At 38.7% G+C, this 24310-nt stretch overlaps 1 protein-coding gene across 1 annotated transcript; it reads left to right on the top strand.

Moving 5' to 3' along the window:
• The first annotated feature begins 5174 nt into the window (after window positions 1–5174).
• LOC6031417 (CRISP/Allergen/PR-1) lies at window positions 5175–23343 on the top strand. Its single transcript, XM_001842174.2, has 7 exons — window positions 5175–5454; window positions 10966–11405; window positions 17880–17998; window positions 18206–18287; window positions 18523–18686; window positions 21769–21866; window positions 21941–23343. The coding sequence occupies exons 2-7, from the start codon at window positions 11246–11248 to the stop codon at window positions 22437–22439; spliced, it is 1122 nt and encodes a 373-aa protein (XP_001842226.2). The 5' UTR covers window positions 5175–5454; window positions 10966–11245; the 3' UTR covers window positions 22440–23343.
• The last annotated feature ends 967 nt before the right edge of the window (window positions 23344–24310 follow it).

The following is a 24310-nucleotide window of genomic DNA, read 5'->3' as shown; positions in this document are numbered from 1 at the left end:
AATCCACAGCATCTCCTTCAAGCATCACGTGATTATTTTTTTTTGGTTAGTAGGATAAGGTATTGGCTTTTCGATGCCTCTCGAGCTACGATGCTATGGGGAGGACTTTCATAACAAACCCGTCGGCGAGCCTTCCGAGCAACGATGCTATGGGAAGGTCTTTCTAATTAGCACACCAAAACACTCGCGCACAGGTATTTGAATACTGAATAAATGTAATTTTTCATCACGATTACCCAGACGACATTGATGATATAAGAAGGACTTTTTTACAGTCATTTACAGTAACACTTAAACTTATTTTAATGCAACATTTCACACGACGTCGTGCCTTCCGATCAACGATGATGTAGGAAGGACTTGAGCAAGCCAATCAGGATGAAAAACGAAATAAAATTCTTTTCTTTTTACACACAATGCCACATAATTGACCGCGCGTCACCACCCGACAAATTGAACTGATTTTCTTCTGCTTGTGGGCAAGCCAACCAGAATGAAACACGAAATAAAATTCTTTTCCTTTCACACACAATGCCACATAATTGACCGCGCGTCACCACCCAACAAATTGAACTGATTTTCTTCTGCTTGTGGGCAAGCCAACCAGGATGAAAAACGAAATAAAATTCTTTTCTTTTCACACACAATGCCACATAATTGACCGCGCGTCACCACCCGACAAATTGAACTGATTTTCTTCTGCTTGTGGGCAAGCCAACCAGGATGAAACACGAAATAAAATTCTTTTCTTATCACACACAATGCCACATAATTGACCGCGCGTCACCACCCAACAAATTGAACTGATTTTCTTCTGCTTGTGGGCAAGCCAACCAGGATGAAAAACGAAATAAAATTCTTTTCTTTTCACACACAATGCCACATAATTGACCGCGCGTCACCACCCGACAAATTGAACTGATTTTCTTCTGCTTGTGGGCAAGCCAACCAGGATGAAACACGAAATAAAATTCTTTTCTTATCACACACAATGCCACATAATTGACCGCGCGTCACCACCCAACTAATTGAACTGATTTTTTTCTGCTTGTGGGCAAGCCAACCAGGATGAAACACGAAATAAAATTCTCTTCTTTTCACACACAATGCCACATAATGCCACATAATTGATTGCGCGTCACCACCCAACAAATTGAACTGATTTCTGTAATGTTCTACAAAGCTGTAGAGCACACAAATTATGATTAAAAAAATCATAAGGGGTTTGCTTGTAACCACCACGAGTTATCGCGGTTATACGAAAAAAAAGTTTTGAAAAAGTTGTTTGTGTCGATCATGGCCGTTCATCGTCACTTGCGACAGACACACCCAAAGGAAAATTATATCTCAAAATCTGCAACAGTAGATTTGCTGCAGAAAATGTCACATTTTATAACATTTTTTGCCGCAAGCCCGTAGATCATTTTTGCCCGCGTGTAAACATTTCAGCGATCGGCAGTTCTCACCAACACATATAATGCTGGCCCGTCCCCGAGCAACACTCCAAAGAGAAGAATATGTTGGTGCTCTTTCACTCACATTTCATCAAGCGTCCATGGCGCGGTGGTAGCATTTCGGATCAATATCAAAGAAGTTGGTCGTTCAATCCTCGTTCTGTTAAGGGTTTTTTTTTGTGAAATACAACCAAACAGCCGTCGGTAATGTCGATAATTGTCGGTAACGGGCAAAAATGTCATACCCCTATATCGCAAAAAATGCATGAGGACAGTTTTCATGCAGATTCTGATATACTTTCATGCCGCCATGCATCACAATCATGCGACCGCCGTTTGGGTGCACGAACGAAGAAACAAAGAGAAACGCAAAAAGTAACTTTTGCATAACTTTTTTTTTCATAAATTCAAGATAACTTGTGGTGGTTATAAGCAAACCTCTTAGGACAAAGTTGCCCCTTAGGACAAAGTTTCACACAAATTGCAGAGGGGTCGAGGCAACTGCTGTGTGAGTTGGCGGAGAATGACCATTATATATTTACAATCTAAATATTAAGCGCCATGATTTATCATGACAAAAGCTGTACGGCTGAAATGTTTAAAAAATATATTGAAAAGCAGTATGGTAAACCAAAGTGCATCAGCAGACCCTAAGCACTTTAATAAAAAAATCAACGTTTGTCATATGAATCAATTTGAAAAGTTATATTCTTGTGATTTAAACGTTTTATAAACAAACAAAACATTTTATAATTTAAAATTTAAACATTCACATAATCCTGAATCTTATTAGCGCTAACGCCGGTTCCAGAGGTTAAATAAACCTGTGTTTCCAATAGCTCGCATCCATTCCGCGATGGTTCTCCGAATCAGCATGGTGCCATTTTGCTACCAACCCTAATCCTACCCCGGACAGAACCAATTATGGAAATTGATTTCGGGTATGCATAAAACTATTCGCGCAACGATAAGATAAAGGGACCGCGACTTGGTTTATAATGAATTGCAGATCAAGAATCGAATCTGGGCTCTCTGTTCGTATTTCGGTTGGTGAATCTCCAAAACAGAAGAGAAAGGCAAAAGTTTTAATGGGTTGATTGGGTCACACAGGTTTATTCAAAATTATTTCCTCCTTTTACCGCGAATAACTAATAACGAATAAAGCTTTGAAATTTTAATATGCCGGCATAAAAGAACATTGAGGTAGGAAAAAAAGCGAGCCAGGCAAACCGAAATATTTAATGAAGACAATTCATTCACGATCAACGCGATGACGGCAATGTCAGGTGGTTTTATGGTTATTTATTATGGGGCAGTTTTTTTGGGAACTTTGAATCGACTTGTGGTGCTCCCTGCGGGGGTTATAAACAGTTGGGTTGTAAATCTGTAAATATTACACTCAAACCCCGATGGTTTGACACCAACTGTTGTCATACGAACGGGGTCACTTTTTAGTTTGACACCCCTTTTACACGGAGTTCACACACTACCAAACGTTTGTTTTAATAGTGTGCGTGAGCGCCGTGTAAAAAGTGACAGTTCGTCACTTTTTAGTTTGACTTTGGCCAACCAACGGGGTACAAACTAAAAAAGTGTCAAACGAAAAAGTGACCAACTACCGGGGGTTGAGTGTATTTGTTTGTGATTATCTTAAGATTATGATTCGCTCCAACATTTTTATATCTTTTAATAGAAATAACACCAACTTGATGAGGGGTCAACCAGAAGTTTGTTTAACTCACGTTAACTATCACCACAGATGGAACTGCTATGTGCTAAATCCTTGAATTACCTCCAAACATCCACCGAGCATCCGGAGGCTGCTTCTTCCGCGCTTGGAAAACCAGTCCTGGTGACCCCCTCTCTGCACAGTTCTGCGGCCAGCTACTTTATGTATTCTTTGAAGCAAGAGCCATTCACGAACGACAAAACGGGCCACAGTTCAGTGGACCAAATAAAAGACCCACGACACGGTGGTGAGTGCTTAAACTACTTTTTTGTTATCTTAATGTCGATACTTGGCCTGCACCCTTTTATGGTAGTGTAATCTTCTCCACGTAAAATGAGGCAAAAAAGAACCATATTGAACGTTGGGCTCACGTTTTAGTGATGGCTTTTGGATGGCTTCATTGACTAAAGAACTTGGTCACTCGTGGATACTGATCGGAAATTTATAAGGATGAAAACCTCAAAAATTTAATTATCACTTTCATTTCCTAGATTTTTATTTTTTATGTTGTCTAACCATAAACAAAACATATAATGAATTAAAAAATTCTTGGTTGTCTAAAGGATCATTAACAAATCACATATTATTCTAGTTTGTGGATAACCACATAAGCTTAGAACTATAGTTTCAACTAAGATTTCAATGAACTTGCTCGCACGTTATTTAATCCAATACAGAAGAAAACAAATGACCAATCTCTAAGGAACCGCTCCATCAGTTTCCATTCATAACCAACGCGCTCCCAACTGCGGTGAATAAATAAATATCACAAATTTGCGCACAAAGATAATCCAATAAGCTTAAGTGACCATTAGCAATCACCGGATAAAAAACAAACCATCTGTTTTGGTTTAATTTGCGAAGAGTCTCCCGAATTGATCGATTGACTTGGCACATGACTTGAAGCGTTACCGCGAGGCGCCGCCGTTTGTACAGAATGAAAAGTAAACGGCGCGTAAATGACGCGTTTCGTCGTCTGCCGACTGCGGATCGCCGCGATCGGTTCATTCATCGGTGCGCGGCTTACTGAGGTTCTTGAGAGAGCCGTATTGGCGACATCGACAGCAGGTAGGACCGGATTGTTATTTCTCTGGGGAGCGAGCGGAGGTCTGGAATAAAGGATTCTTTGCCATTGTAACTTTTTGGATAGTTCTAAATTGTAATTCTTCTTTTTACTGACCTATTTGCCCTTTTTGCAAACAGATCCGATATGTACAATAAACAATCTAGATCAAATTGGGACCGAATTGAATATGTTGTTAAGTTACATTTTTATATGTGACCAATTCCATCCCATTTTTCCGACTGAAAAACAAAGTCAGAAGTAAATCTCGGGATTAATTACGGCAAAAATGACGGTTTTCGATCGATTCTCGTTCAATTTATATATTATTTTAATATGTATCTCAAAAAAAGATGTAGCGATCATAATTTTTACACATTTTAAAGTGGTTTCAAGACAATTTAATGAGTAAAATCGGATTTTCAGCACAATCTGTTAACAATTGTATTTTTAGCAGGTCCCAATCGATGGTAATATTTATCAAAGTAAATGGCGCCCGAACGAATTTATTCAACTATTTTTGTGACTTCAAAATGCTGATTTCTAAACTTTACTATACCTGTAAGGAATTTTATAAACAGATTTAAATGATTTTTTTAGGGAATCACTTATGGATACACTATTGTAACTCAAAGTTGAATGTTTACAAAAAAAATTCTTGCGAAACAGGTCGCACGCATTCTCACTGTTGGACAAAGTAGTAGAGCATTATAAAATTAAATGCTATCAAACTTGTCATATTCGTGATTCCTGTAGAACTGCTCAAAACTGACCAACTGCGCCCAATGATGATCACCTTCGAAGATCGTCGCGGTCCAACCGGACAAAGTTGGCGATCGCAGCAGGCTTGGGCCGCAGCTAGGGTAGCAGCTCATATATATTTTATATAAGCCATTGTTGGTCGATATTTTTTCTCATTAGACGCCGGTATGTCTACCTGTTAACATCGCCGCGATCGCGCAGGTTCTCCGGACTTCTTTTCATTTTCGTGTCCTCTTCGCGCGATATTTCGCTGTTTTGTCGCCGTGTGCCGTGTCTGTCGCGATCGTATCGGGTCGGATCGTGTCCATTCAACTCTGGCCGGACAAGAGAGAAAGGTGTGTTTTGTGAGTGCGTGTGTCCAACGCAAGGACGAAAGGAAAAAGATATTACGGTGCCAAAGTGAAGCAAAGTGTGATCGATGATCGTGGTTCGAATCTGAGCAACGGGTAAATTGATTTTTATTTTATTGCCGGTTGAATGTGGATTAAATCCTACTAAAATGGAGGTGCTGATTTATTTGTGATCTTTGGCTTGATAAGCACGGTGAACAGCTGGCTTGTATTTTTGTGAAGGTTAATATCTGTTGAACATGAAGAAAAAGATCAAAGATTAACAGCTTGATCTATTGAAGTGCAGTGGTGCGATCTTTGAACTTTGAATGATAGACAGATATGGGGATGGCATGGCGGTTTTTTTATGATGACGAGACTTAAGTGATACTGGTGAACAATCGATGAACTGTTTTATAGTGCAATAAAAACATTTTTTGTGTGGCTGAGGAAAATGTTTCAACATTCTGCACTAAGTGATTGAACATGTAAAAACAACTTGTTATTATATTGAGCAGAGAAATCACGAATTGTAGTTAAAACGCAATAATACTTTTTCTGTATGCAAATAAATCTGAAAAATATACAATTATTAAACATGTAGTATAAGTTAGCCTACATGAAGTGTTAGAGTATAAAAACCGATTTGAGAGAGACTTTTATCATTTCAGTTGGCTGAAGTGATTCTGGGATTCTCAACCTTTTGACTTTGGATTATCCAAAGTTTTTTTTTTTTTATTATGGTTAGGCTAGAAGAGTACAAACCAAATCCTGAATTTAATTTATGAATTCAACGCTATTTTTACATTAAACATTTGAAGACTTTTTAAAAGCTCTTTGAGTGCTTTTAAGGGTCCTTACCCTATATCTTACTTGTTTATCTATATAATCTCTAGGGTTATTCGAGAGCTTTGAAGATTAGCATAATTAGGGTACTCTAATAACTGGCACAACGTGCTGGGAATCATCTACGTGAAATGCCAAACAAGTTCTTCTAAAAGAGGAGTTAGAGCGGATGCATGTCTGCCCGAACCACGAATTAATACTCTAACATTCAATGCTCTAAAAGTTAAAATTTGAAGTTTGGGTTTTAGGTTTAGGTTGCTGAATATTTGGGTAACTGAGCAAGGAAAGAGATGTTGTGTTTTTGTATTTGTGTAGAGTTTTTTTAAAGGACCTATAAACTAAATTTTCAGGTTTACCTTTTTGAGTGTTTTTAGAACCGCCTTGAGTCAGGATTATTCATAGACACCCAGCAAAGAACTAAGATTTTATTTATAGGATCTTTTTAAAAAAAACTTCACAAGTCAACTTATTTTTTATCTAAAAAAACATTGTGGATCTTCTTTGATTTGATGTTTATGAATTAAACTCTAAGCTATATAGGAAACTGCTCATATCAGTTCTACAAAAGCCCTGAAGTTGTACTTTATTTTCTTTTGAATTAAAGTTAACTTAATTTAATGCTGTGTTGCCATCAATTCCAATAGAAAAGCATTTAAATAAAATGTTGAAAAATAGAATGTGTATTATTGCACTGTGTTAAGAAACTGAAATGTGCTGAAAATGTGTTGGTCACAGTTTAATACAAAACTTATCGAAAAATATAGACAGTTTTTTAAATGGATATGTCGTAGATATTCGTAAATCTACAAAGTAATATTTTGTCGATAAGAACATTATCATTATTATCATTAACATTATTGCTTTCTACACGGAGAAAAAGTGGACATGCGTTCATGAAAATGAGAACCACAAACAAAGTGTTTGCTCGTTCGTGTCATTTTCTTCCAAAGTTCTCGTTTCTCCCAAATTACTTACTTCGTACAAATTTCTTGTTTCTTTTTCTTTATCTTGATATTTAAAAACGTTACTTAATCCACCTTTTGGTGGTTGGTGCCTTCCGCTCATTTATAGTGATTCCAACCCCCCTAAAGTGTCCACATGTTTATGAATCTCCCCTAACGTTCGCAGCACCTAAGAGGTCCTAATAAAAATAAGTGATGAGTATAAAAACAGACTACCTACAGACTTTTTGTCAAGATTATGCAGACACGGCCTTTGAGGAAAATAGCATCCCTCTACACGGCCTTTTTCGTGGCGATCAGACCCGACCAGTTGAGGTTATGTGAATTTAGACCATTTTTAAAACTGCTTGTAATTTAAGATAGGTAAGACAGAACTTGAAAATTCTTACTCCACCTAAGAGGTGGATATAAATATATAACATGTGAGGGTTTCATGAAAAAACCGCCCTTTTTACCATAATTTTAATTTAATATGAAACAGTTTTTTTAACATAACTTTTTAAATACATGATAAAACTGCATGAATTTAAATAGCAACTTAGGGGACGTTAAGACGGATCGATTAAAACCATTCCGGCCAAAATCGGTTGAGCCTGTGACGAGATATTCCAGTGAAATTGCTTTGGTACATATGTCTACATACAGCCAAACACACAGACATTTGCTCAGCTGGTGATTCTGAGTCGAAATGTACAAATGATGGTAGGTCTAGGAGATCTAATTAAAAAGTTCATTTTCCGAGTGATTTTATAGCCTTTCCTCAGTAAGGTGAGGAAGACAAAAATCCACTTTTCACGCTATTTTTAAACGAGACAAACTTTAAAAGATTTATAAACTCCACTTTTGACTATACAAAATGATTAATTTCCATAAACCAAAATATCATGTAATCGGGAACCTCAATCAGCAGAAAAGCACTACAAAACACCCGAAGCAGCCATTGTTTTGCTTGGTCCGAAACTGGGTGCGAATAGAAACTGGGTGCAAAGCGGCCTCAATTTAGAACTGTCAAAGCGGAACCAATTTACTATTCGCAAAATGCACCCATGAAGTAGCAAGTGTTGTAATCGATTAATAATTTATTTTGTCAGGAATAAACAATCGATGGCGTCGAACTTTTGCAGTATCCGAAGTCAATTAATCTTAAGAAGATGGTTGAAATTGAGATCAGTAGCGTGCCCAGCTCCTTGAGGAAGGTGGGGCAATAATATGGACGTTTCGAATATTACGTTGTTTATGGACACCTCCTGACCAAATTTAGAACAAACTTCTAAGGATGGTGGGGCAGTTGCCCCATGTTGCAGCTGTAGTGCATTTGTATTAGTGGGCAGCAGAAGTGAGCATTCGAAAATCACGTTACGCATTCGTCTTTTCAGCACCCAGGTTAATAATCATGTATTATTTTTGTTGCACATTGCACGAAACGTTTATATGTTCGTAATGCAACATCACTTGCAACATGCCCATGTTGCACGACAATTTCAAAAGTCTCAGGACTAATTAAATTGAAGTGATTGCAGATCTAATTAGGTTTACAATTTTAATTATTGGGCAAACATATTAATATTTGTTTGGTCTTAAATTTTGTTGATTATTTTGAATAATATTAAAAATATCTTTTCACATTATTTGGTGGGAACGCCAAACCAACCAATTTATATTTCGGTAACACTTTTAATTCATCATCCAAAGTTATAATACCAGTGGAAAAGTCAAATCTGAGATAAACCGTGCAATCATCTGATGAAAGATTAATGTGACTTCAGTATAAAAGAGAAGCGATCACATTATCCGAATGATGAAAATTTTGGACTCTAAAAAAATAACTTGTATAACTGTATATTATTACAAATATGGAAATAAGTATACATTTTTCACCGTGTTTTATGATCAGGACAATGGAAACATGACAACAGCAAAAAGTCTCTTATCAGGCGAAGGAGCAATGAGCGAACGCAGCATAAATCATTTCGCACCGTAACCATCATGGCCTGCTACAATCAATTTTCACAGCATTTTGCTGACGCGCGATATGCTGGGTTGGAAATCTCAGTTTGCTGGGTGTTGTGTTGCGTCATGTTCTTCCCGCACAACCAACGGAAAAACGAGTGCATGACAATGCCGTGGGTGCAGGAAAAAAAGTCATTTCATTGTCGTTGGCGAAGATAATAATGTGACATAATGTGACGAGGTTTCACGATATGTATGACAGGGTGGAAATAAATGAAATGGAAGAAAATCTCCCGCTGGTATTTGCAATTCAGGTGACATTATTCAATTATTTATGTTGTGTGGGTTTCTTATTTGCAGAAATTAAATATACTTTTTTATGATGGCTTTTCAATTTAAGTTTCTCGACTCAAAATAAATTTGAGCAGGAAAAATATTTCAAATTCCTTCCTGAAATCGATTGGTGACTTAAGAAAAATAGCAAAAAAAAACTGCAAGCAGCGTCCCTCAACCTATCAAAATCAATCTCATCTTAAGCTCGTCCCTCACACGGCTAAACGACGCCACCTTCGATCACTGTCAAATACCAGCTGCTGAAAAAATTAGGCAGATGACATGGGGTAAAACTGATGGCATAGGAGGCTGTGTGTTAAAACAAAAGGAAATAAAGTGAAAAAATATGCCAAAAGCACATTTTTCAGCTTTTTTGTCCCCCTTCCCTTTACCAAAGTGTCTGTCCGTTATCTGTTGTTGACAGTTAATTTTGAACGGCATCTTCAACTTCCGTTCGGTTCGCTCTCGCGCCCTTCCTAATAGACTGTTTTGCAATCTTTTTGACATCGGCGCCTCACCCCGACGCCGACGTCGTGCTACTTATCACACTTTTTTTTCTTCTTGGCATTCAATCTGTCCCTTCAATCTGGTGCAACGGGATGAGCTGTGTTTTGTCGTGACGCGACGATGACGTGCCCCTGCATTTGATTTCTCTATATTTGCTTTTTTTTGTTTGCTTTTAAAAAAATCAGTTGAATGTACCATTAATCACAGGGTTGTATTGCATCTTGAGAAAATTAATGTACATTTATTTAAACTGACAATCAGTCTACGTTTATTTTTAACAAATTAAAATTGGGTGTTCTTCGATTATTTGTTGACAATTTACTTATTCAATATATAATAATAATGATTGAGTTCAGCTAGATTCCTAGAGTACATGCCTTTCACGACATATTAGATGTTTTCGAACGAATCACGAATCTCGAACATACTGATTATCATATTTGTATCCAACAATTTTCAGGAAACACTTTTAATTAAAGCTACTTAAATCCGTGTCCATGAATTCCATTCTTGTCCTTAGATCACATAAAGACATGATGAAAAAGATAAAAATTTCAATGTTTTCAACTGACGATATCTTACAAACTGAAACTTTTTCATGAGTGCTTCATATCGACCGGATCACAAATTTTAGGTTAGGTTATCGGCTTTTCGGTCTTGGCGGAAAAAATCGAAACAACGCTTATTTTCTCGTATCCAACGTTTCAACCTCTATGGGGTTTCGAATTTTCCCGCCAAGACCGAAAAGCCGATAACCTAACCTGAAACTTTTTCTCAAGTTCTTGAGTAAATCTAAACAAGTTTCTTCCCCCAACTGTGTCCCTGGTACTGTACCTTTCGGAACCATATCACATCACGAAACTTTTTCATTGTTTTCAACCCTGCCCCGTTTCCAAACGTCTACCAAATTTTGAAATAAATAATGAATCAGCACTCATCTTTTCCCAATCAAGCCAATTTTGCTTAAGTCCCATTATTCAACAATTTTCCTGTGTTTTTTTTTTTTTTGCTTTCTTTCATTTACATTCAGCTCGCGCAACCAAGATTTTTCATAACTTTGGGGTTTAATTGACTCCGTGGCGGCTGACGACATTCCCACCATCTTAACCTAGACCAATAAGAAAAAAAAGAAGAAAAACAAGTCAGAAAAAGGCAGTTTTTCGTTCTTATTTCCCGGAAGAAAGGACCACGTCACGGTGGGAAAAATAATCAAAAAAAAATAGCAGTGAAGAGAGAAGACGGAAAAAAAGTTTCTTAAGTCATCAATTAGGGGAGAGTGGCCAAAGCAGAGCAAAATACCCGGTCAAAAGATGGTAACGGTAAGCGGTATCAGGAGCAGACGTAGCAGCAATGATAAGAGCACACTGGGCTGGGACCTTTCGGGAGTTACGGGGATGGCGGTGGTCATCCTGGTTTGCGGCTTGGTCGGGGAAAGTGTGCAAACTTGCCTTAATGGAGGAGTCCTGTTGAGTGAGTATAATAAATTATAATTACCCTTGGGTAGGGCTGAGGTGGTGGCAGTGCGTGTGAGCGAGTTTTCAAACATTGATCGATATTGGCGGCATTGAATAAGTGGATATCAGAATAACTTTTTAGTTTGTGATTTTGTGATTCTAACGAAAAACTAATACCGTTAATAATACTTCCAAAATTTTGTGTTCTCTAGATGAAAATTTATTTAAAAACCATTCCTAATCGTTAGTTGGCGAACGACTGGACATGGCGTACCATAGACTTCCTAAACATGGGTAAATTGACAGAATTGAATTTTAGTGAATAACCTAGCAATAAATAAAATTGTAAATTTTGGGTATAAATACTATAATTACCTTAACCCTTCCAGGCCTAAATTTTTCTAAACTGTGTTGAGCTTCAAATGTTACACTGCCATGCTTACCATGCGAAACCACGTTCATCTATGGGGATGGCAAAAAAGGGGGTGCGCATGGTTGCTCAACGTGATTTCTAAGCAGTGGACTCTCTCGTTGTCGATATTGAAGGGGCCGTCGAGAGCGGAAGATATCAAATTATAGCACGAAAAATCAAAAAAAAATATTGACAGCTGGAGAAATATTGATATCGAGATGATCGACAGCCAAATTTAAGAAGAATAAACTATTGTTTTATAAAAAATATACTATGGGGCAGTAAATCAACTGCAAAGCTGCATTTTATTTTCGTTCTAAAAGAGTGTTTCGAATCAGTTTTACATGCTAAACAAACCTATTTAAAAATCCTGGGAATTTGCACAGAAAATGGTCAAATTCTTTACATTCAAGTAAATTTGATTCCGCAGTTCTTATCTACAAATCTAATTGCTTTTTGTGGCAAAAATTCAAAACAACTTAATTTCCTACCTTAATTTCAAGCCAGATCCCATCACTACCGCCGCACACTTCAACTAGGGCATGGACAATTACCTCGCAATCGTAGTTAAAGCTCCTAATTAGCAATATTTTCACGCCACATTTCACCATTGGAACGAGCAGACCGGCGACCGGCCAGATCCAGGGGCACATGCTGGCAACTGTTGGCCGCCTGTCGGTGCAAAAAAAAAAGCTTTCGCAGACTGTGTAATTTTACGACAATAAAAAAAAGAAAAAGTGAACGGAAAAAATAAGCTCAACCAACGCAGATGTCCTGTGGTCCTTTGGGAAAAGAAGGAAAAGTTGGTTTTATCAACGCTTGGTAGTCTTCTTGGAAAGATTTTTTTCTTTTTTTCTGATGATTCCATGTCTGCAGGAGGGCGTTAAGTTGATTCTAGAAATTATCATTAAAAATGTAAATTCATCTTCCCAGCATCGTTCTGTCTTTATTCGCGCTGGGTGGATAAGGCAATAAATTAATTCAGTAAACTTAACTGCGTTATCACTGCTTGGTTGTTGCTAAACTTGCAGTGGCCATGCTCGATAGAGTCAATTGTTTCTTTCTATTCCATAATTTTCAAGTTATTTTAAGACATTTGTATAAACAAAAAAAGCATTACTTTAAACTGCCCAAAATTGATTTGATTCAGATTGGCGGAAAACATTCTAACGCAACTTTCGTGCTTTATACAAGTCTGTTAATGATTGTGGCGGAGGTTGTGTGAAAGAAATGCTAATTATGTTATCAATTTTATTTTCATTCACTTTTATATTTTCGAACAGATTTTAAACAACGTAAATTAAATATTCAATTATTTTAAAAGTTCCATTTCTTTTTGTTTACATGAATGAAGCAAAAAAAAAAATCTGATATTTTCCTCAAAAATTCCACACTGATAGTTGGATATACCGAACCATGTTCTCCTGATGTAACATTCATTTACGACCTCTTTACATCCAAATGTGGTTGATAAACTTTAAGGATTGACTGGTGAAAAAATAATTTCCAATTGCCTTTTCCTTCCTCGTAAAAAAGGCAATTTGTTTACTTGGAGTGAAACATAACAGCAATTCCCCACGAAAACATGATTCGAAAAAAAAGTTCTCCGATCGGGCTCAAAATTTGTCTGGGGGTTCCTTGGCCGAAATAATTAGACCCGTATTTTCTTGTTTGCCGGGACCGTGGTGTAGGGATAAGGACAGGGAAGTAAATGTTGGCCCCGGTCGAACCTAGAGGGTTAGATCGTTAGCTCAATCCAGGTGTAGGAGTCGTCTCCTTGGGTCCTGCCCCGGTGGAGTCGCTGGTAGACAGTTGGACTCACAATCCAAAGGTCGTCAGTTCGAATCCCGGGGTGGATGGAAGCTAAGGTGTAAAAAGAGGTTTGCAATTGCCTCAACAATCAAGCCTTCGGACACCTAGTTTCGAGTAGGAATCTCGCAATCGAGAACGCCAAGGCAATGCTGTAGAGCGAATAATTTGATTTGATTTTTTGATTTTTTTTTTGTTTGGGTAACCTACGCCGTGTTAGGGTGGTCAAAAAAATGTAAGATTTGACAAGATTGTTTTGCCGCAAAAAAGCATTTTGCGGTTTTGTACATCGAAAATTCAACAAAATTGAAAAGATTTTTGATTCGTCTCAAACATGTTAAAATGGCTCTAAATGCAGGATAAGGATCAGTTGATTACCCTTAAATGTGCATTGAAAATTTGAACTGTTTTGAAAAATATTTTTTACCTCTGATTTTTCGGGCTAATACTGAAAGGAGGGTTGGGTGTGTCTTTATACTGCTCTTCTTTGCACTGAGATTAGTTGAAATAGAAATATTATCAATTTCAATATTTTTCATCATTTAGGGGAGCTGGGGGTAAGACGGCCAGGCGGGGTAAGACGGCCACCCCACTGTTTTAATAAGTATACTAATGAATATTACTAAAATGTTCAGCAATACTGTTCCTCATGCTAAATAATGCATGTGGAGTCACCTTTGCAAGAAATATTGTTTAAAATAGTATTAAAATATCTCAAAATAAAAAATATATTTTTGAACTTGAAACTGGATGTAATTTTCATGCATTACAACTTAGGCATTTTTGTTAAATAACAATATATTTTTCTGTCTTCAAATATTTTTTTATGTTAAATTGAAGTTTTCCCTAGATTATGTCCCTCGAAAAAGTTCAAAAAATGCAAAGAACTGTTTACAAATTTTAAAAAAAAAATAATTTATTTGGGGGCAAGACGGCCACCTCCTCCGGGGGTAAGACGGCCACCCGTAATTTTTAGATTTTATTTGATATAGGTTATATTTTGACGGTTTTTGACTATTAAGACATATTTGTAGATAAAGGAAAAGCATTTTCAATAAAACTATTTATTTTTAATCAAAATGCTGTTAACTACCGTTTCGACAACATTCTTTACTGTGATATAGCAAAACTCATTGAATAGTATGAAATCCTATCAAACTTTTCATAAAAATCGCTAATTTAATATTGTTTACATAATTTTGATTTACTTATTCTAATCGAAATACACAAACTATTTTTTCTTGTATCAAATTATGTTTGTTTTGTAGTAAAAATTCATAATTTTTCATAAAATGTGGTCGCAATAATATGAAATTCACTGAGCCAAAATATGAAATTTTTTAAACAACATTTTTCTTCACATTTGAAACCTGGTTTTTTTTCAACCAAAATAGTTATGATGTTCAGAGAAGTCTGTTGAACCAACCATGTAGGTGTTTGGGTGGATATAGCAAAGTTATTAAGTTAATTTATAGCATTGGCCGTCTTACCCCACAAGGGTGGCCATCTTACCCCGCGTATTTCATATATATACGATTTCAATTTTTTTTTAAATTGCTGAAAAGTATTGAAAATTTGTTTTTAGACCAACTAATTTATGTCATTTCTATAATGGACTAGTAGTAGAACAATATGTACGTAATTTGAGATCAAAATAATCTGTTGTGTAAATTTTATTAGACTTCTCCCTTAGGGTGGCCGTCTTACCCCCATCTCCCCTACCAGGAAATTGTCCCGAAAAAAAAATCATTTTTTTTCTATAAATGAATGAAATTTAGTCTAGAATTAAGTACAATAAATGCACAGAAGTGCCTTTCCTTCATAGAAACATACACAAAAAGACTAATGAGCAATTCTCTGAGATTTCGGTCATTCGATTTTATTATATTTTTCAATCCGGCTGAAACTTTTTTGGTACCTTCGGTATGCCCAAAGAAGCAATTTTGCATCATTAGTTTGTCCATATACTTTTCCATACAAATTTGGCAGCTGTCCATACAAAAATGATATATGAAAATTCAAAAATCTATATCTTTTGAAGGAATTTTTTGATCGATTTGGTGTCTTGGGGAAAATTGTAGGTATGGATAAGGACTACACTGAAAAAATGATACACGGTAAAAAAAATTACGTGATTTTTAATTTATTTTATTGTCACTAAAACTTGATTTGCAAAAAAAACTTTTTTTATTTTTTTTCTTTTTTGATATGTTTTAGGGGACATAAAATGCCAACTTTTCTGAAATTTCAAGGTTGTGCAAAAAATCTTTGGCCGAGTTATGAATTTTCGAATCAACACTATTTTTTTCAAAAAATCGAAATATTGGTCGCAAAAATGTTTCAACTTTATTTTTCGATGTAAAATCAAATTTGCAATCAAAAAGTACTGAAGTGAAATTTTCATAAAGTGCACCGTTTTCAAGTTATAGCAATTTTTAAGTAACTTTTTTGAAAATAGTCGCCGTTCCATTTTATTAAATTAGTGCACATGTTTGCCCACTTTTGAAAAAAATATTTTTTAAAAGCTGAAATTCTCTATATTTTGCTTTTTTGAACTTTGTGGATACGACCTTTAGTTGCTGAGATATTGCCATGCAAAGGTTTAAAAAGCAGGAAAATTTATGTTTTCTAAGTCTCACCCAAACAACCCACCATTTTCTAACGTTGATATCTCAGCAACTAATTGTCCAATTTCCAATATTAAAATGTGAAACAGTCGTGAAATTTTCCGATCTTTCCGAAAAAAATATTTTCAGTTTTTTTTATTCAAGACTAACACTTCAAAAAGGCGTCATATTGAATGTTTAGCCCCTTTGAAATGTTAGTCTTCATTTGAAAATTTTAAAAGTATTGTTTTCGGAAAGATCGGGAAATTTCACGAATGTTTCATATTTAAACATTGTAAATCGGACCATTAGTTGCTGAGATATCGACGTTAGAAAATGGTGGGTTGTTTGGGTGAGACTTAGAAAACAACCCCTCAAAACTCATGTGATACTTTGTCGGAGACGCAGCCAATTCAGCGGTCCCATCACTCATGTATCGGACTAACATTCCCATCCACTTCCCGGTGTCTTACCACTGGTCGTGGCCGGCGTCGGTATTGATCAGCACGATAGGGACCTTTGAAAATTGCGAAGGGGTGATGATTGGTTCCTACTTTTCATCTGTGGTCCACGGAGCAATGTTTGGGGGTCCTGGTCAATAACGAAGTAGCAGCTACGGGTAGACACCAATGCTATGGACTTAGAAAACATCAATTTTCCTGCTTTTTAAACCTTTGCATGGCAATATCTCAGCAACTATAGGTCGTATCAACAAAGTTCAAAAAAGCAAAATATAGAGAATTTTCGCAGCTTTTTAAAAATATATTTATTTTAAAGTGGGCAAACATGTGCACTAATTTAAAAAAAATGAAAAACTGCGACTATTTGAAAAAAATCCTAAATATGGCTATGTCTTGAAAACGGTGCACTTTATGAAAACTTCACTGCAGTACTTTTTAATTGCAAATTTAATTTTACATCGAAAAATAAAGTTGAAAAATTTTTGCGACCAATATTTCAATTTTTTGAAAAAAATAGTGTTGATTCAAAAATTCATAACTAGGTCAAAGATTTTTTGCACAACCTGGAAATTTCTGAAAAGTTGGCATTTTATGTCCCCTAAAACATATCAAAAAATAAAAAAATAAAAATAGTTTTTTTTTTTGCAAATCAAGTTTTAGTGACAAAAAGTTAAATTAAAAATCACCTTTTTTTACCGTGTATCATTTTTTTCAGTGTAGTCCATATCCATACCTACAACATTGTCGAAGACACCAAATCGATCCAAAAATTCCTTCAAAAGATACAGATTTTTGAATTCTTGTATCATTTTTGTATGGACAGCTGCCAAATTTGTATGGAAAATTATATGGACAAACTAATGATGCAAAATGGCTTCTTTGGGCATACCGAAAGCACCAATTCAGCCGGATTAAAAAATACAAAAATTAAAATTCAAAAAAAGAACGATTTCGTAGAGGACTGCACTAATCAAATCCAATATTTATTAGGCAAAATTAAAACGCTGTCCAAACTCTCAAGATCGTCTCGATAGTTACACTAGGATTTTTTTCCTCTCCGTAACTCGCCATCGTTTGAACTTACACCTTTGCTGAAATAGCTTAAAAGTTGATTTTAATTATGGCAATTACATTTTTCATCTTTCTTTCCATCTTACCTCCACCCTTGGAAACCCACCCTCACACAACGACCTACGTGCCAGAATCCGGACTGGACCCGTCCGATAAGTATGAAATACTGGAGGAGCACAACAAATTACGCCAGGCCGTGGCACAGGGGCTCATACCTGGACAACCGGGCGCCGAGAACATGCTCGAGATGGTGAGTCCACGACTTTTAATTTTCGAGTAGTCTGGCCAAGGTTTTTTTTTGTCCTTCTTTTATAAATTTATTTTTTGCTTCAACTAACACCACGTGAACGACCCAAGACGATAGAGAACCCTTTTTGAACGGCCAGGCTGCTTTTGCTTTTGATGATATACAGCTTTCCCTTATCTGACGGTATTTTTTGTTCTTTATTTTTTCCAGAGCTGGGACAACGAGCTTGCCAGGAAGGCACAAGAGTGGGCCGACCAGTGTATATTCAAACATGATCCCAAAAAGCGATTAGGTGAGGAAAATTTAATAATGGGTATGCTTACATATCATAAAGAAGCATTAAATTTAAAGATTATTGTTTATTGAATTCTTGAACAATACATTTCACGTCATAATTATGTCATATTACAAAAACAAAATGATCGTTTTCATGGAGAATTTCACGAAAAGAAGCCATGCGTCTCCATCAAAAGTTTCAAATAGATAATCAAATAACATACTCTATTCGTTGCTACACTTTCGGACAGCCCGATTCACGATGGGGCAAAACCTGGCGCTGATATGGAGCAGTGCCACCCTGGAAGACGATAGGGACAGTGACTTTGCCGGGAGGATACGGAAGTGGTTCGACGAGGTGAAGAAGTACTCGTACGGGGCGAAATTTTCGCTGGCTACCGGACATTACATGCAGGTTAGTATTGTTATGAAACTTTATCGTGTCGTCAAAACGCAAACAAAACCAAATTAGTAGCTATTGGTATTTTCACCTAGAACAGGGTTGTATCCTGAGTGCGAAAAAAAAAGTTGTGAAAATTTTTTTTTTTGGGAAAAAAAAATAAAAAAAATAAAATAAATAAACAGTACGAGAGGTCCACCGCGCACAAGCAAGTACCCCCCCTTCCCCCGTTGAGCGTCTGAACCCCAGGTGAGGGGCGGCTCAAAAAAAAGGTGCTGAACTGGACGTACAATAGCTGCCCAAAACATGACGTCAAAATCGTTATTGGAGATTTTAACGCTCAGGTTGGCCAGGAGGAGGAATTCAGACCGGTGATAGGAAAGTTCAGCGCCCACGTACGCACGAACGAAAACGGCCTGCGACTGATCGATTTCGCCACCTCCAAAAACATGGCCGTACGAAGCACCTGCTTCCAGCACAACCTCCGAGACAAGTACACCTGGAGATCACCGCAAGGAACGGAATCACAAATCGACCACGTTGTAATCGACGGTAGACACTTTTCCGACATCATCGACGTCAGGACCTATCGCGGCGCCAACGTCGACTCGGACCACTATCTGGTGATGGTGAAAATGCGCCAACGACTTTCCCTGGCGAAAAGCGTTCGGTACCGCCGCCCTCCGCGGTTGGATCTGGAGCGGCTTAAGTTACCGGAAGTCGCATCCCGGTACGCGCATTCGCTGGAGGCTGCGTTGCCAGGGGAGGGTGAGCTGTTGGAAGCTCCCCTCGAGGACTGCTGGAGGAGCGTCAAGGCAGCCATCACCAACGCAGCAGAAAGCACCATCGGATTTGTGGAACGAGGACGACGGAACGATTGGTTCGACGAGGAGTGTCGGGCGATTTTGGAGGAGAAGAATGCAGCACGGAGGGCAATGCTGCAGTACAATCTCCGTGATTACGAGGAGGCGTATGGACAGAAGCGAAGGCAGCAGCACCAGCTCTTCCGGGCAAAAGTGCGCCACCAGGAAGAGTTGGAGTTTGAGGACATGGAGCAGCTGCATCGCTCGAACGAAACGCGCAAGTTCTACAAGAAGCTCAACGGATCCCGCAACGGCTTCACGCCGCGAGTCGAAATGTGCCGGGATAAAAATGGAGCTATCTTGACGAACGAGCGTGAGGTGATCGACAGGTGGAAGCAGCACTTCGATGAACACCTGAACGGCGCAGAAGCAGAGGCAGGGGCTCAAGGCGGCAGGAGAGAGGACTTCATCGGTACAGACAGGAGAAGGAGAAGAGCCAGTTCCCACGATGAGGGAAGTTAAGGATGCCATCAAGAAGCTGAAGAACAACAAAGCAGCGGGTAAGGATGGTATCGGTGCTGAACTCATCAAGATGGGCCCGGAGAAGCTGGCATCCTGTTTTCATCGGCTGATAGTCAGGATCTGGGAGTCAGAACAGCTACCGGAGGAGTGGAAAGATGACTGATCAAGATGACGATGGATGGGGCTCGGTGCTGTGCGAAGATATCGGGTGCGGAATCGGACTCGTTTCCTTCACTCGGGGGGCTTCGGCAAGGCGATGGGATTTCTTGCCTCTGTTTCAATGTGGTACTGGAAGGTGTTATGAGACGAGCGGGCTTCAATATGCGGGGCACGATCTTCAGCAAGTCCATCCAATTCATCTGCTTCGCTGACGACATGGACATTGTTGGCAGAACGTTCAAGGCGGTTGCGGATGCGTACACCGGCTTGAAGCGGGAAGCAGAGAAGGTTGGGCTAAGGGTGAATGTGGCGAAGACAAAGTACCTGCTGGCAGGAGGAACCGAGTCCCTTAGGGCTCGCATTGGACCAAGCGTTACAATCGACGGGGACGAATTCGAGGTGGTAGAGGATCGTTGGTGACGTCGGACAACAGCTGCAGCAGGGAAATTCGGAGACGCATCATCGCTGGAAGTCGTGCTTATTTCGGTCTCCACAAGAGCCTAAGGTCCCGGAAATTCTCCCTACATACGAAGTGTTCCATCTACAAGTCGCTGATAAGACCGGTCGTCCTCTACGGGCACGAAACGTGGACAATGCTCGAAGAGGACATACGAGCGCTAAGCGTCTTCGAACGTCGAGTGCTAAGGACCATCTTTGGCGGCGTATATGAGAACGACGGATGGCGGCGGAGAATGAACCACGAACTTGCACAACTCTACAACGAACCAAGCATCCGGAAGGTCGCGAAGGCTGGACGGTTGCAGTGGGCCGGTCATGTTGCAAGGATGCCGGAACGTACCGAGCAATTGAGCCAACGGAACCAGAAGATCAATCCTGCGAAGTTGGTGTTTGTGTCGGAGCCGGTAGGAACAAGACGTAGGGGGGTGCAACGTGCGAGGTGGGTGGACCAAGTGGAGAGCGATCTAGAAATTGTAGGTGCACCGCGAAATTGGAGACATGCAGCCATGGACCGAGCTTGTTGGCGGAGAATCGTGCAGCAGGCCAAGCTAATGGTGTAGCGCCAATAAAAGTAAAAGTAAAGTAAGTGGTATTTTCAATAGTGGCCTGGACAAAGGGACATATATTTCTAATCCGAGGTGTTTGTAGGGTTCCACAAAGCTAAAACCGATAAAGTTAAAAAAAAAACTTTATTGAAAAGTGGTCATGCACTTATTCCTTATAACACTATATCACTGCCACAAAACATAAAAGACACCAGAAGCAAACAACATCACCGGTTTCCCGGTTTCCACATTCCTTTTGAAGAAGTAGCTCGCCCAGTTAAAAACGTTATCAATCGCCCCGCAGCAAAGGTGAAGGACTCTTCACTTCAGTCAATCTTTGCATGTTCTTCCATTTTTAATCACATTTGCCGCCATTGAACGTGCAAATATCAAACACACGTGGACAAACTTCCCAGACGCAAAAAAGGTGGAAGATTGAGTTCACCTAACCAACCTCTCTTTCCCGAGGAATGCTTTCTAATTAATGAAGTGAGTCAGACGGTTTGATTTTGAAATGTTTGAAGAGTGATTTCTGCACTCCTGTGTTTCATCAGGCGGAAGAGGTTGATTTTTTTCTGGGACTAACTATAGATTTTTTTTCTTTTTCAGCTCGTGTGGGCCGACACATTCCTAATTGGCTGTGGCTATTCGTACTACTACTTGGGCAATAAGTACAGCAAATTGTACGTCTGCAACTACGGTCCGGCGTAAGTGTACCTTGTCTGACATGACTTTGATGTCCGGAATAAATTGACCTTTTTGCTTTCTGTTCCCTTTTCAGTGGTAACGTCCAAGGTCAACAGCCGTACATCACCGGACGGCCGGCGTGTGAACATCACGGCCTGCACAAATCTCACACCTATCCGGGGTTGTGTTCCGCCCCAGCAGATCCTTCCTCCACCCATCATCACGACAATGTGATTCCTCAGAATTATTATTCTTATCAAGCCTCATCAAATAGTCATGAGAATCAACACTACACCTCGGCCTCGTCCGCTCCGGTGGCCGTCTACACGACAGCCCCGGTCACTACGGTGCAGCACCAGCAACCCTACGACAATCATATCTTGTACAACCTTGTATTTGATCAACACAAACATCAGCAGCAGCAGCAGCAGCAGCAGCAGCATCATTATCAGACGACACAGCATCAGCAAACAACGTACCATCACCTGCCGGTGTCATCTCCGACCTCCACCGCCATCTTCAGGCCCAGCAACATCTTCAAGTCACCGTTGCTGTCCTACCGGTGGGATTTGCTGTTCAATTTCCTGCACTAGAGACCAGAACGACTTCCTCCGTCAGGCCAGCAGAAGAGATTTGCCATGGAAGCAAAAGAAAAGGGTTAAGGAGATTACCGGGGAAGCATCTTTTCCCACCGAAAATTGTCTGTGTCCACTTTTTAATGCTAGTCTTGAAACTCACTCAACCTTCTAGACCGTGCTGGACGTGTGCTCATCACAGCACAGAGTGGATTTTCCCTCGTAGATAATACAAAAAAAGATGAAAGTGATAGCCCTTGAGAGAAGTTCAGAGAAGGGGTTTCCGGAGCAGATTTTTCTGCTAAACGGAGGTCAGTGATGTAGTTCCTGAATGGACAAACGAATGATTAGATATACCAATCTTGGGTCAGATATTCATCAGACGAACCTTTGATTCATGAAACAATTTCGTGTTCTGTTTACCTTTTTGTACAACACTTGGGATGAATCTGTTAAATCTAAATATTTAAAACAAAACATGTTAAATCAAGCAAACTTAAACTGAACCAAAAATTCAAAAAAAAAAAAATCGGCAAAATGGATCGTGCCCAAAATACTGCTTAACTCAACCCCGGTAGTTGGTCACTTTTTCGTTTGACACTTTTTAGTTTGTGACAACAATTGGTGTCAAACCTACGGGGTTTGAGTGTATATTGAGGATTCTACTTAAAACCATAAAACTCGATTTCAATACCCGAATATATAACGAAAACCATATTTTTGGAAGTTCTAACCAAATCTCGGGAAAGTAAACATAATGGACAGCTAAACAGAGCTTGTTTGTTATTGTTAACATTTCATGCACAACGAAACGCGTTTTTCTCGAAACGTCAAAAAAGACTTATGCGACAAGATAGCAAAAGCGACGATTTGTTCATAAAAGAAATCAAGCAAAACAATGTAAAAGGACCGAAGCCGAAGTGTAAACAAAGAGTCTATCCTGCTCACGTCAGTTGATGTTTACATTTGGAACGAGCAGGATAGACTCTTTGTTTACACTTCGGCTTCGTCCCTATTACAATGTTTAGCTAGAAATGTGACTCTATCTGTAAAGAACTACCATCACCACCGGTCAACAGTTCCGGAAAAAACCCCACTTTCCAGCAATTCTGCCCATAAGGATGCTGCAATGTGAGCAAAGATTGACAAAGAAATAACAAAATACCTACTGTCAAATGTTCAATCTCATACAAACTGTTGTTCTGTTGCAGTCATGCGACGGGAAGTGGTTTGTGTTACGTGTTTGGTCCCATGTTGACACTGAGGGCGATGAAATGTATTTTGTTAAAGTATTTATGTTATCATATCTGGAAAACATTCATCAAGCATCTTTTAACTTAAACCCTATTTAATTATAAAACAAGACTATTAATTTAATTGTTTTAAAACTTGATGCTAAAATAAATGGTAAAAAATTTAAAACGCGTTTGTGCGTTTGAATTTACAGAATCTTTTACATTTACACCATCCCCCCAAAAATCTTCTAACAGTTTATATATATATTTTTTTAAATAACACCAGACGATTAAAATTGTGTTGAAGGAGGAAAACGTCTGAAACCAGTTCCAATTATTGAACAAACTCTTTCTAAAGCTCATCGATTTCCCATAAGAGTAAATGAGCTTAAAGGTGAAGGCAAATGATGATGGCGTTAATTTATTTATTATTCATACAAGGATCGTAACGAGAAACAACCATTTCTATGGTGACCCCTCTCTATCGGTAGAACTTCACTCTACACTGCGAACAAAATAACGAGGAAGCAAAAAGGACTCTCGCAATCACACACACACACATTCAACTAATCGCATTCGGGAGGAGTTTTGAAAGGGAGAGCAGCATCCTAGATAGTCGAGACCAAAGGAAAAGGCTGCTGGGACACACGATCA

This window comes from Culex quinquefasciatus, chromosome 1 (assembly GCF_015732765.1).
Source record: "Culex quinquefasciatus strain JHB chromosome 1, VPISU_Cqui_1.0_pri_paternal, whole genome shotgun sequence".
Taxonomy (NCBI): domain Eukaryota; kingdom Metazoa; phylum Arthropoda; class Insecta; order Diptera; family Culicidae; genus Culex; species Culex quinquefasciatus.
Note: the sequence above shows the minus strand (reverse complement) of the source record. Positions and strands in the feature narration are given on the sequence as shown.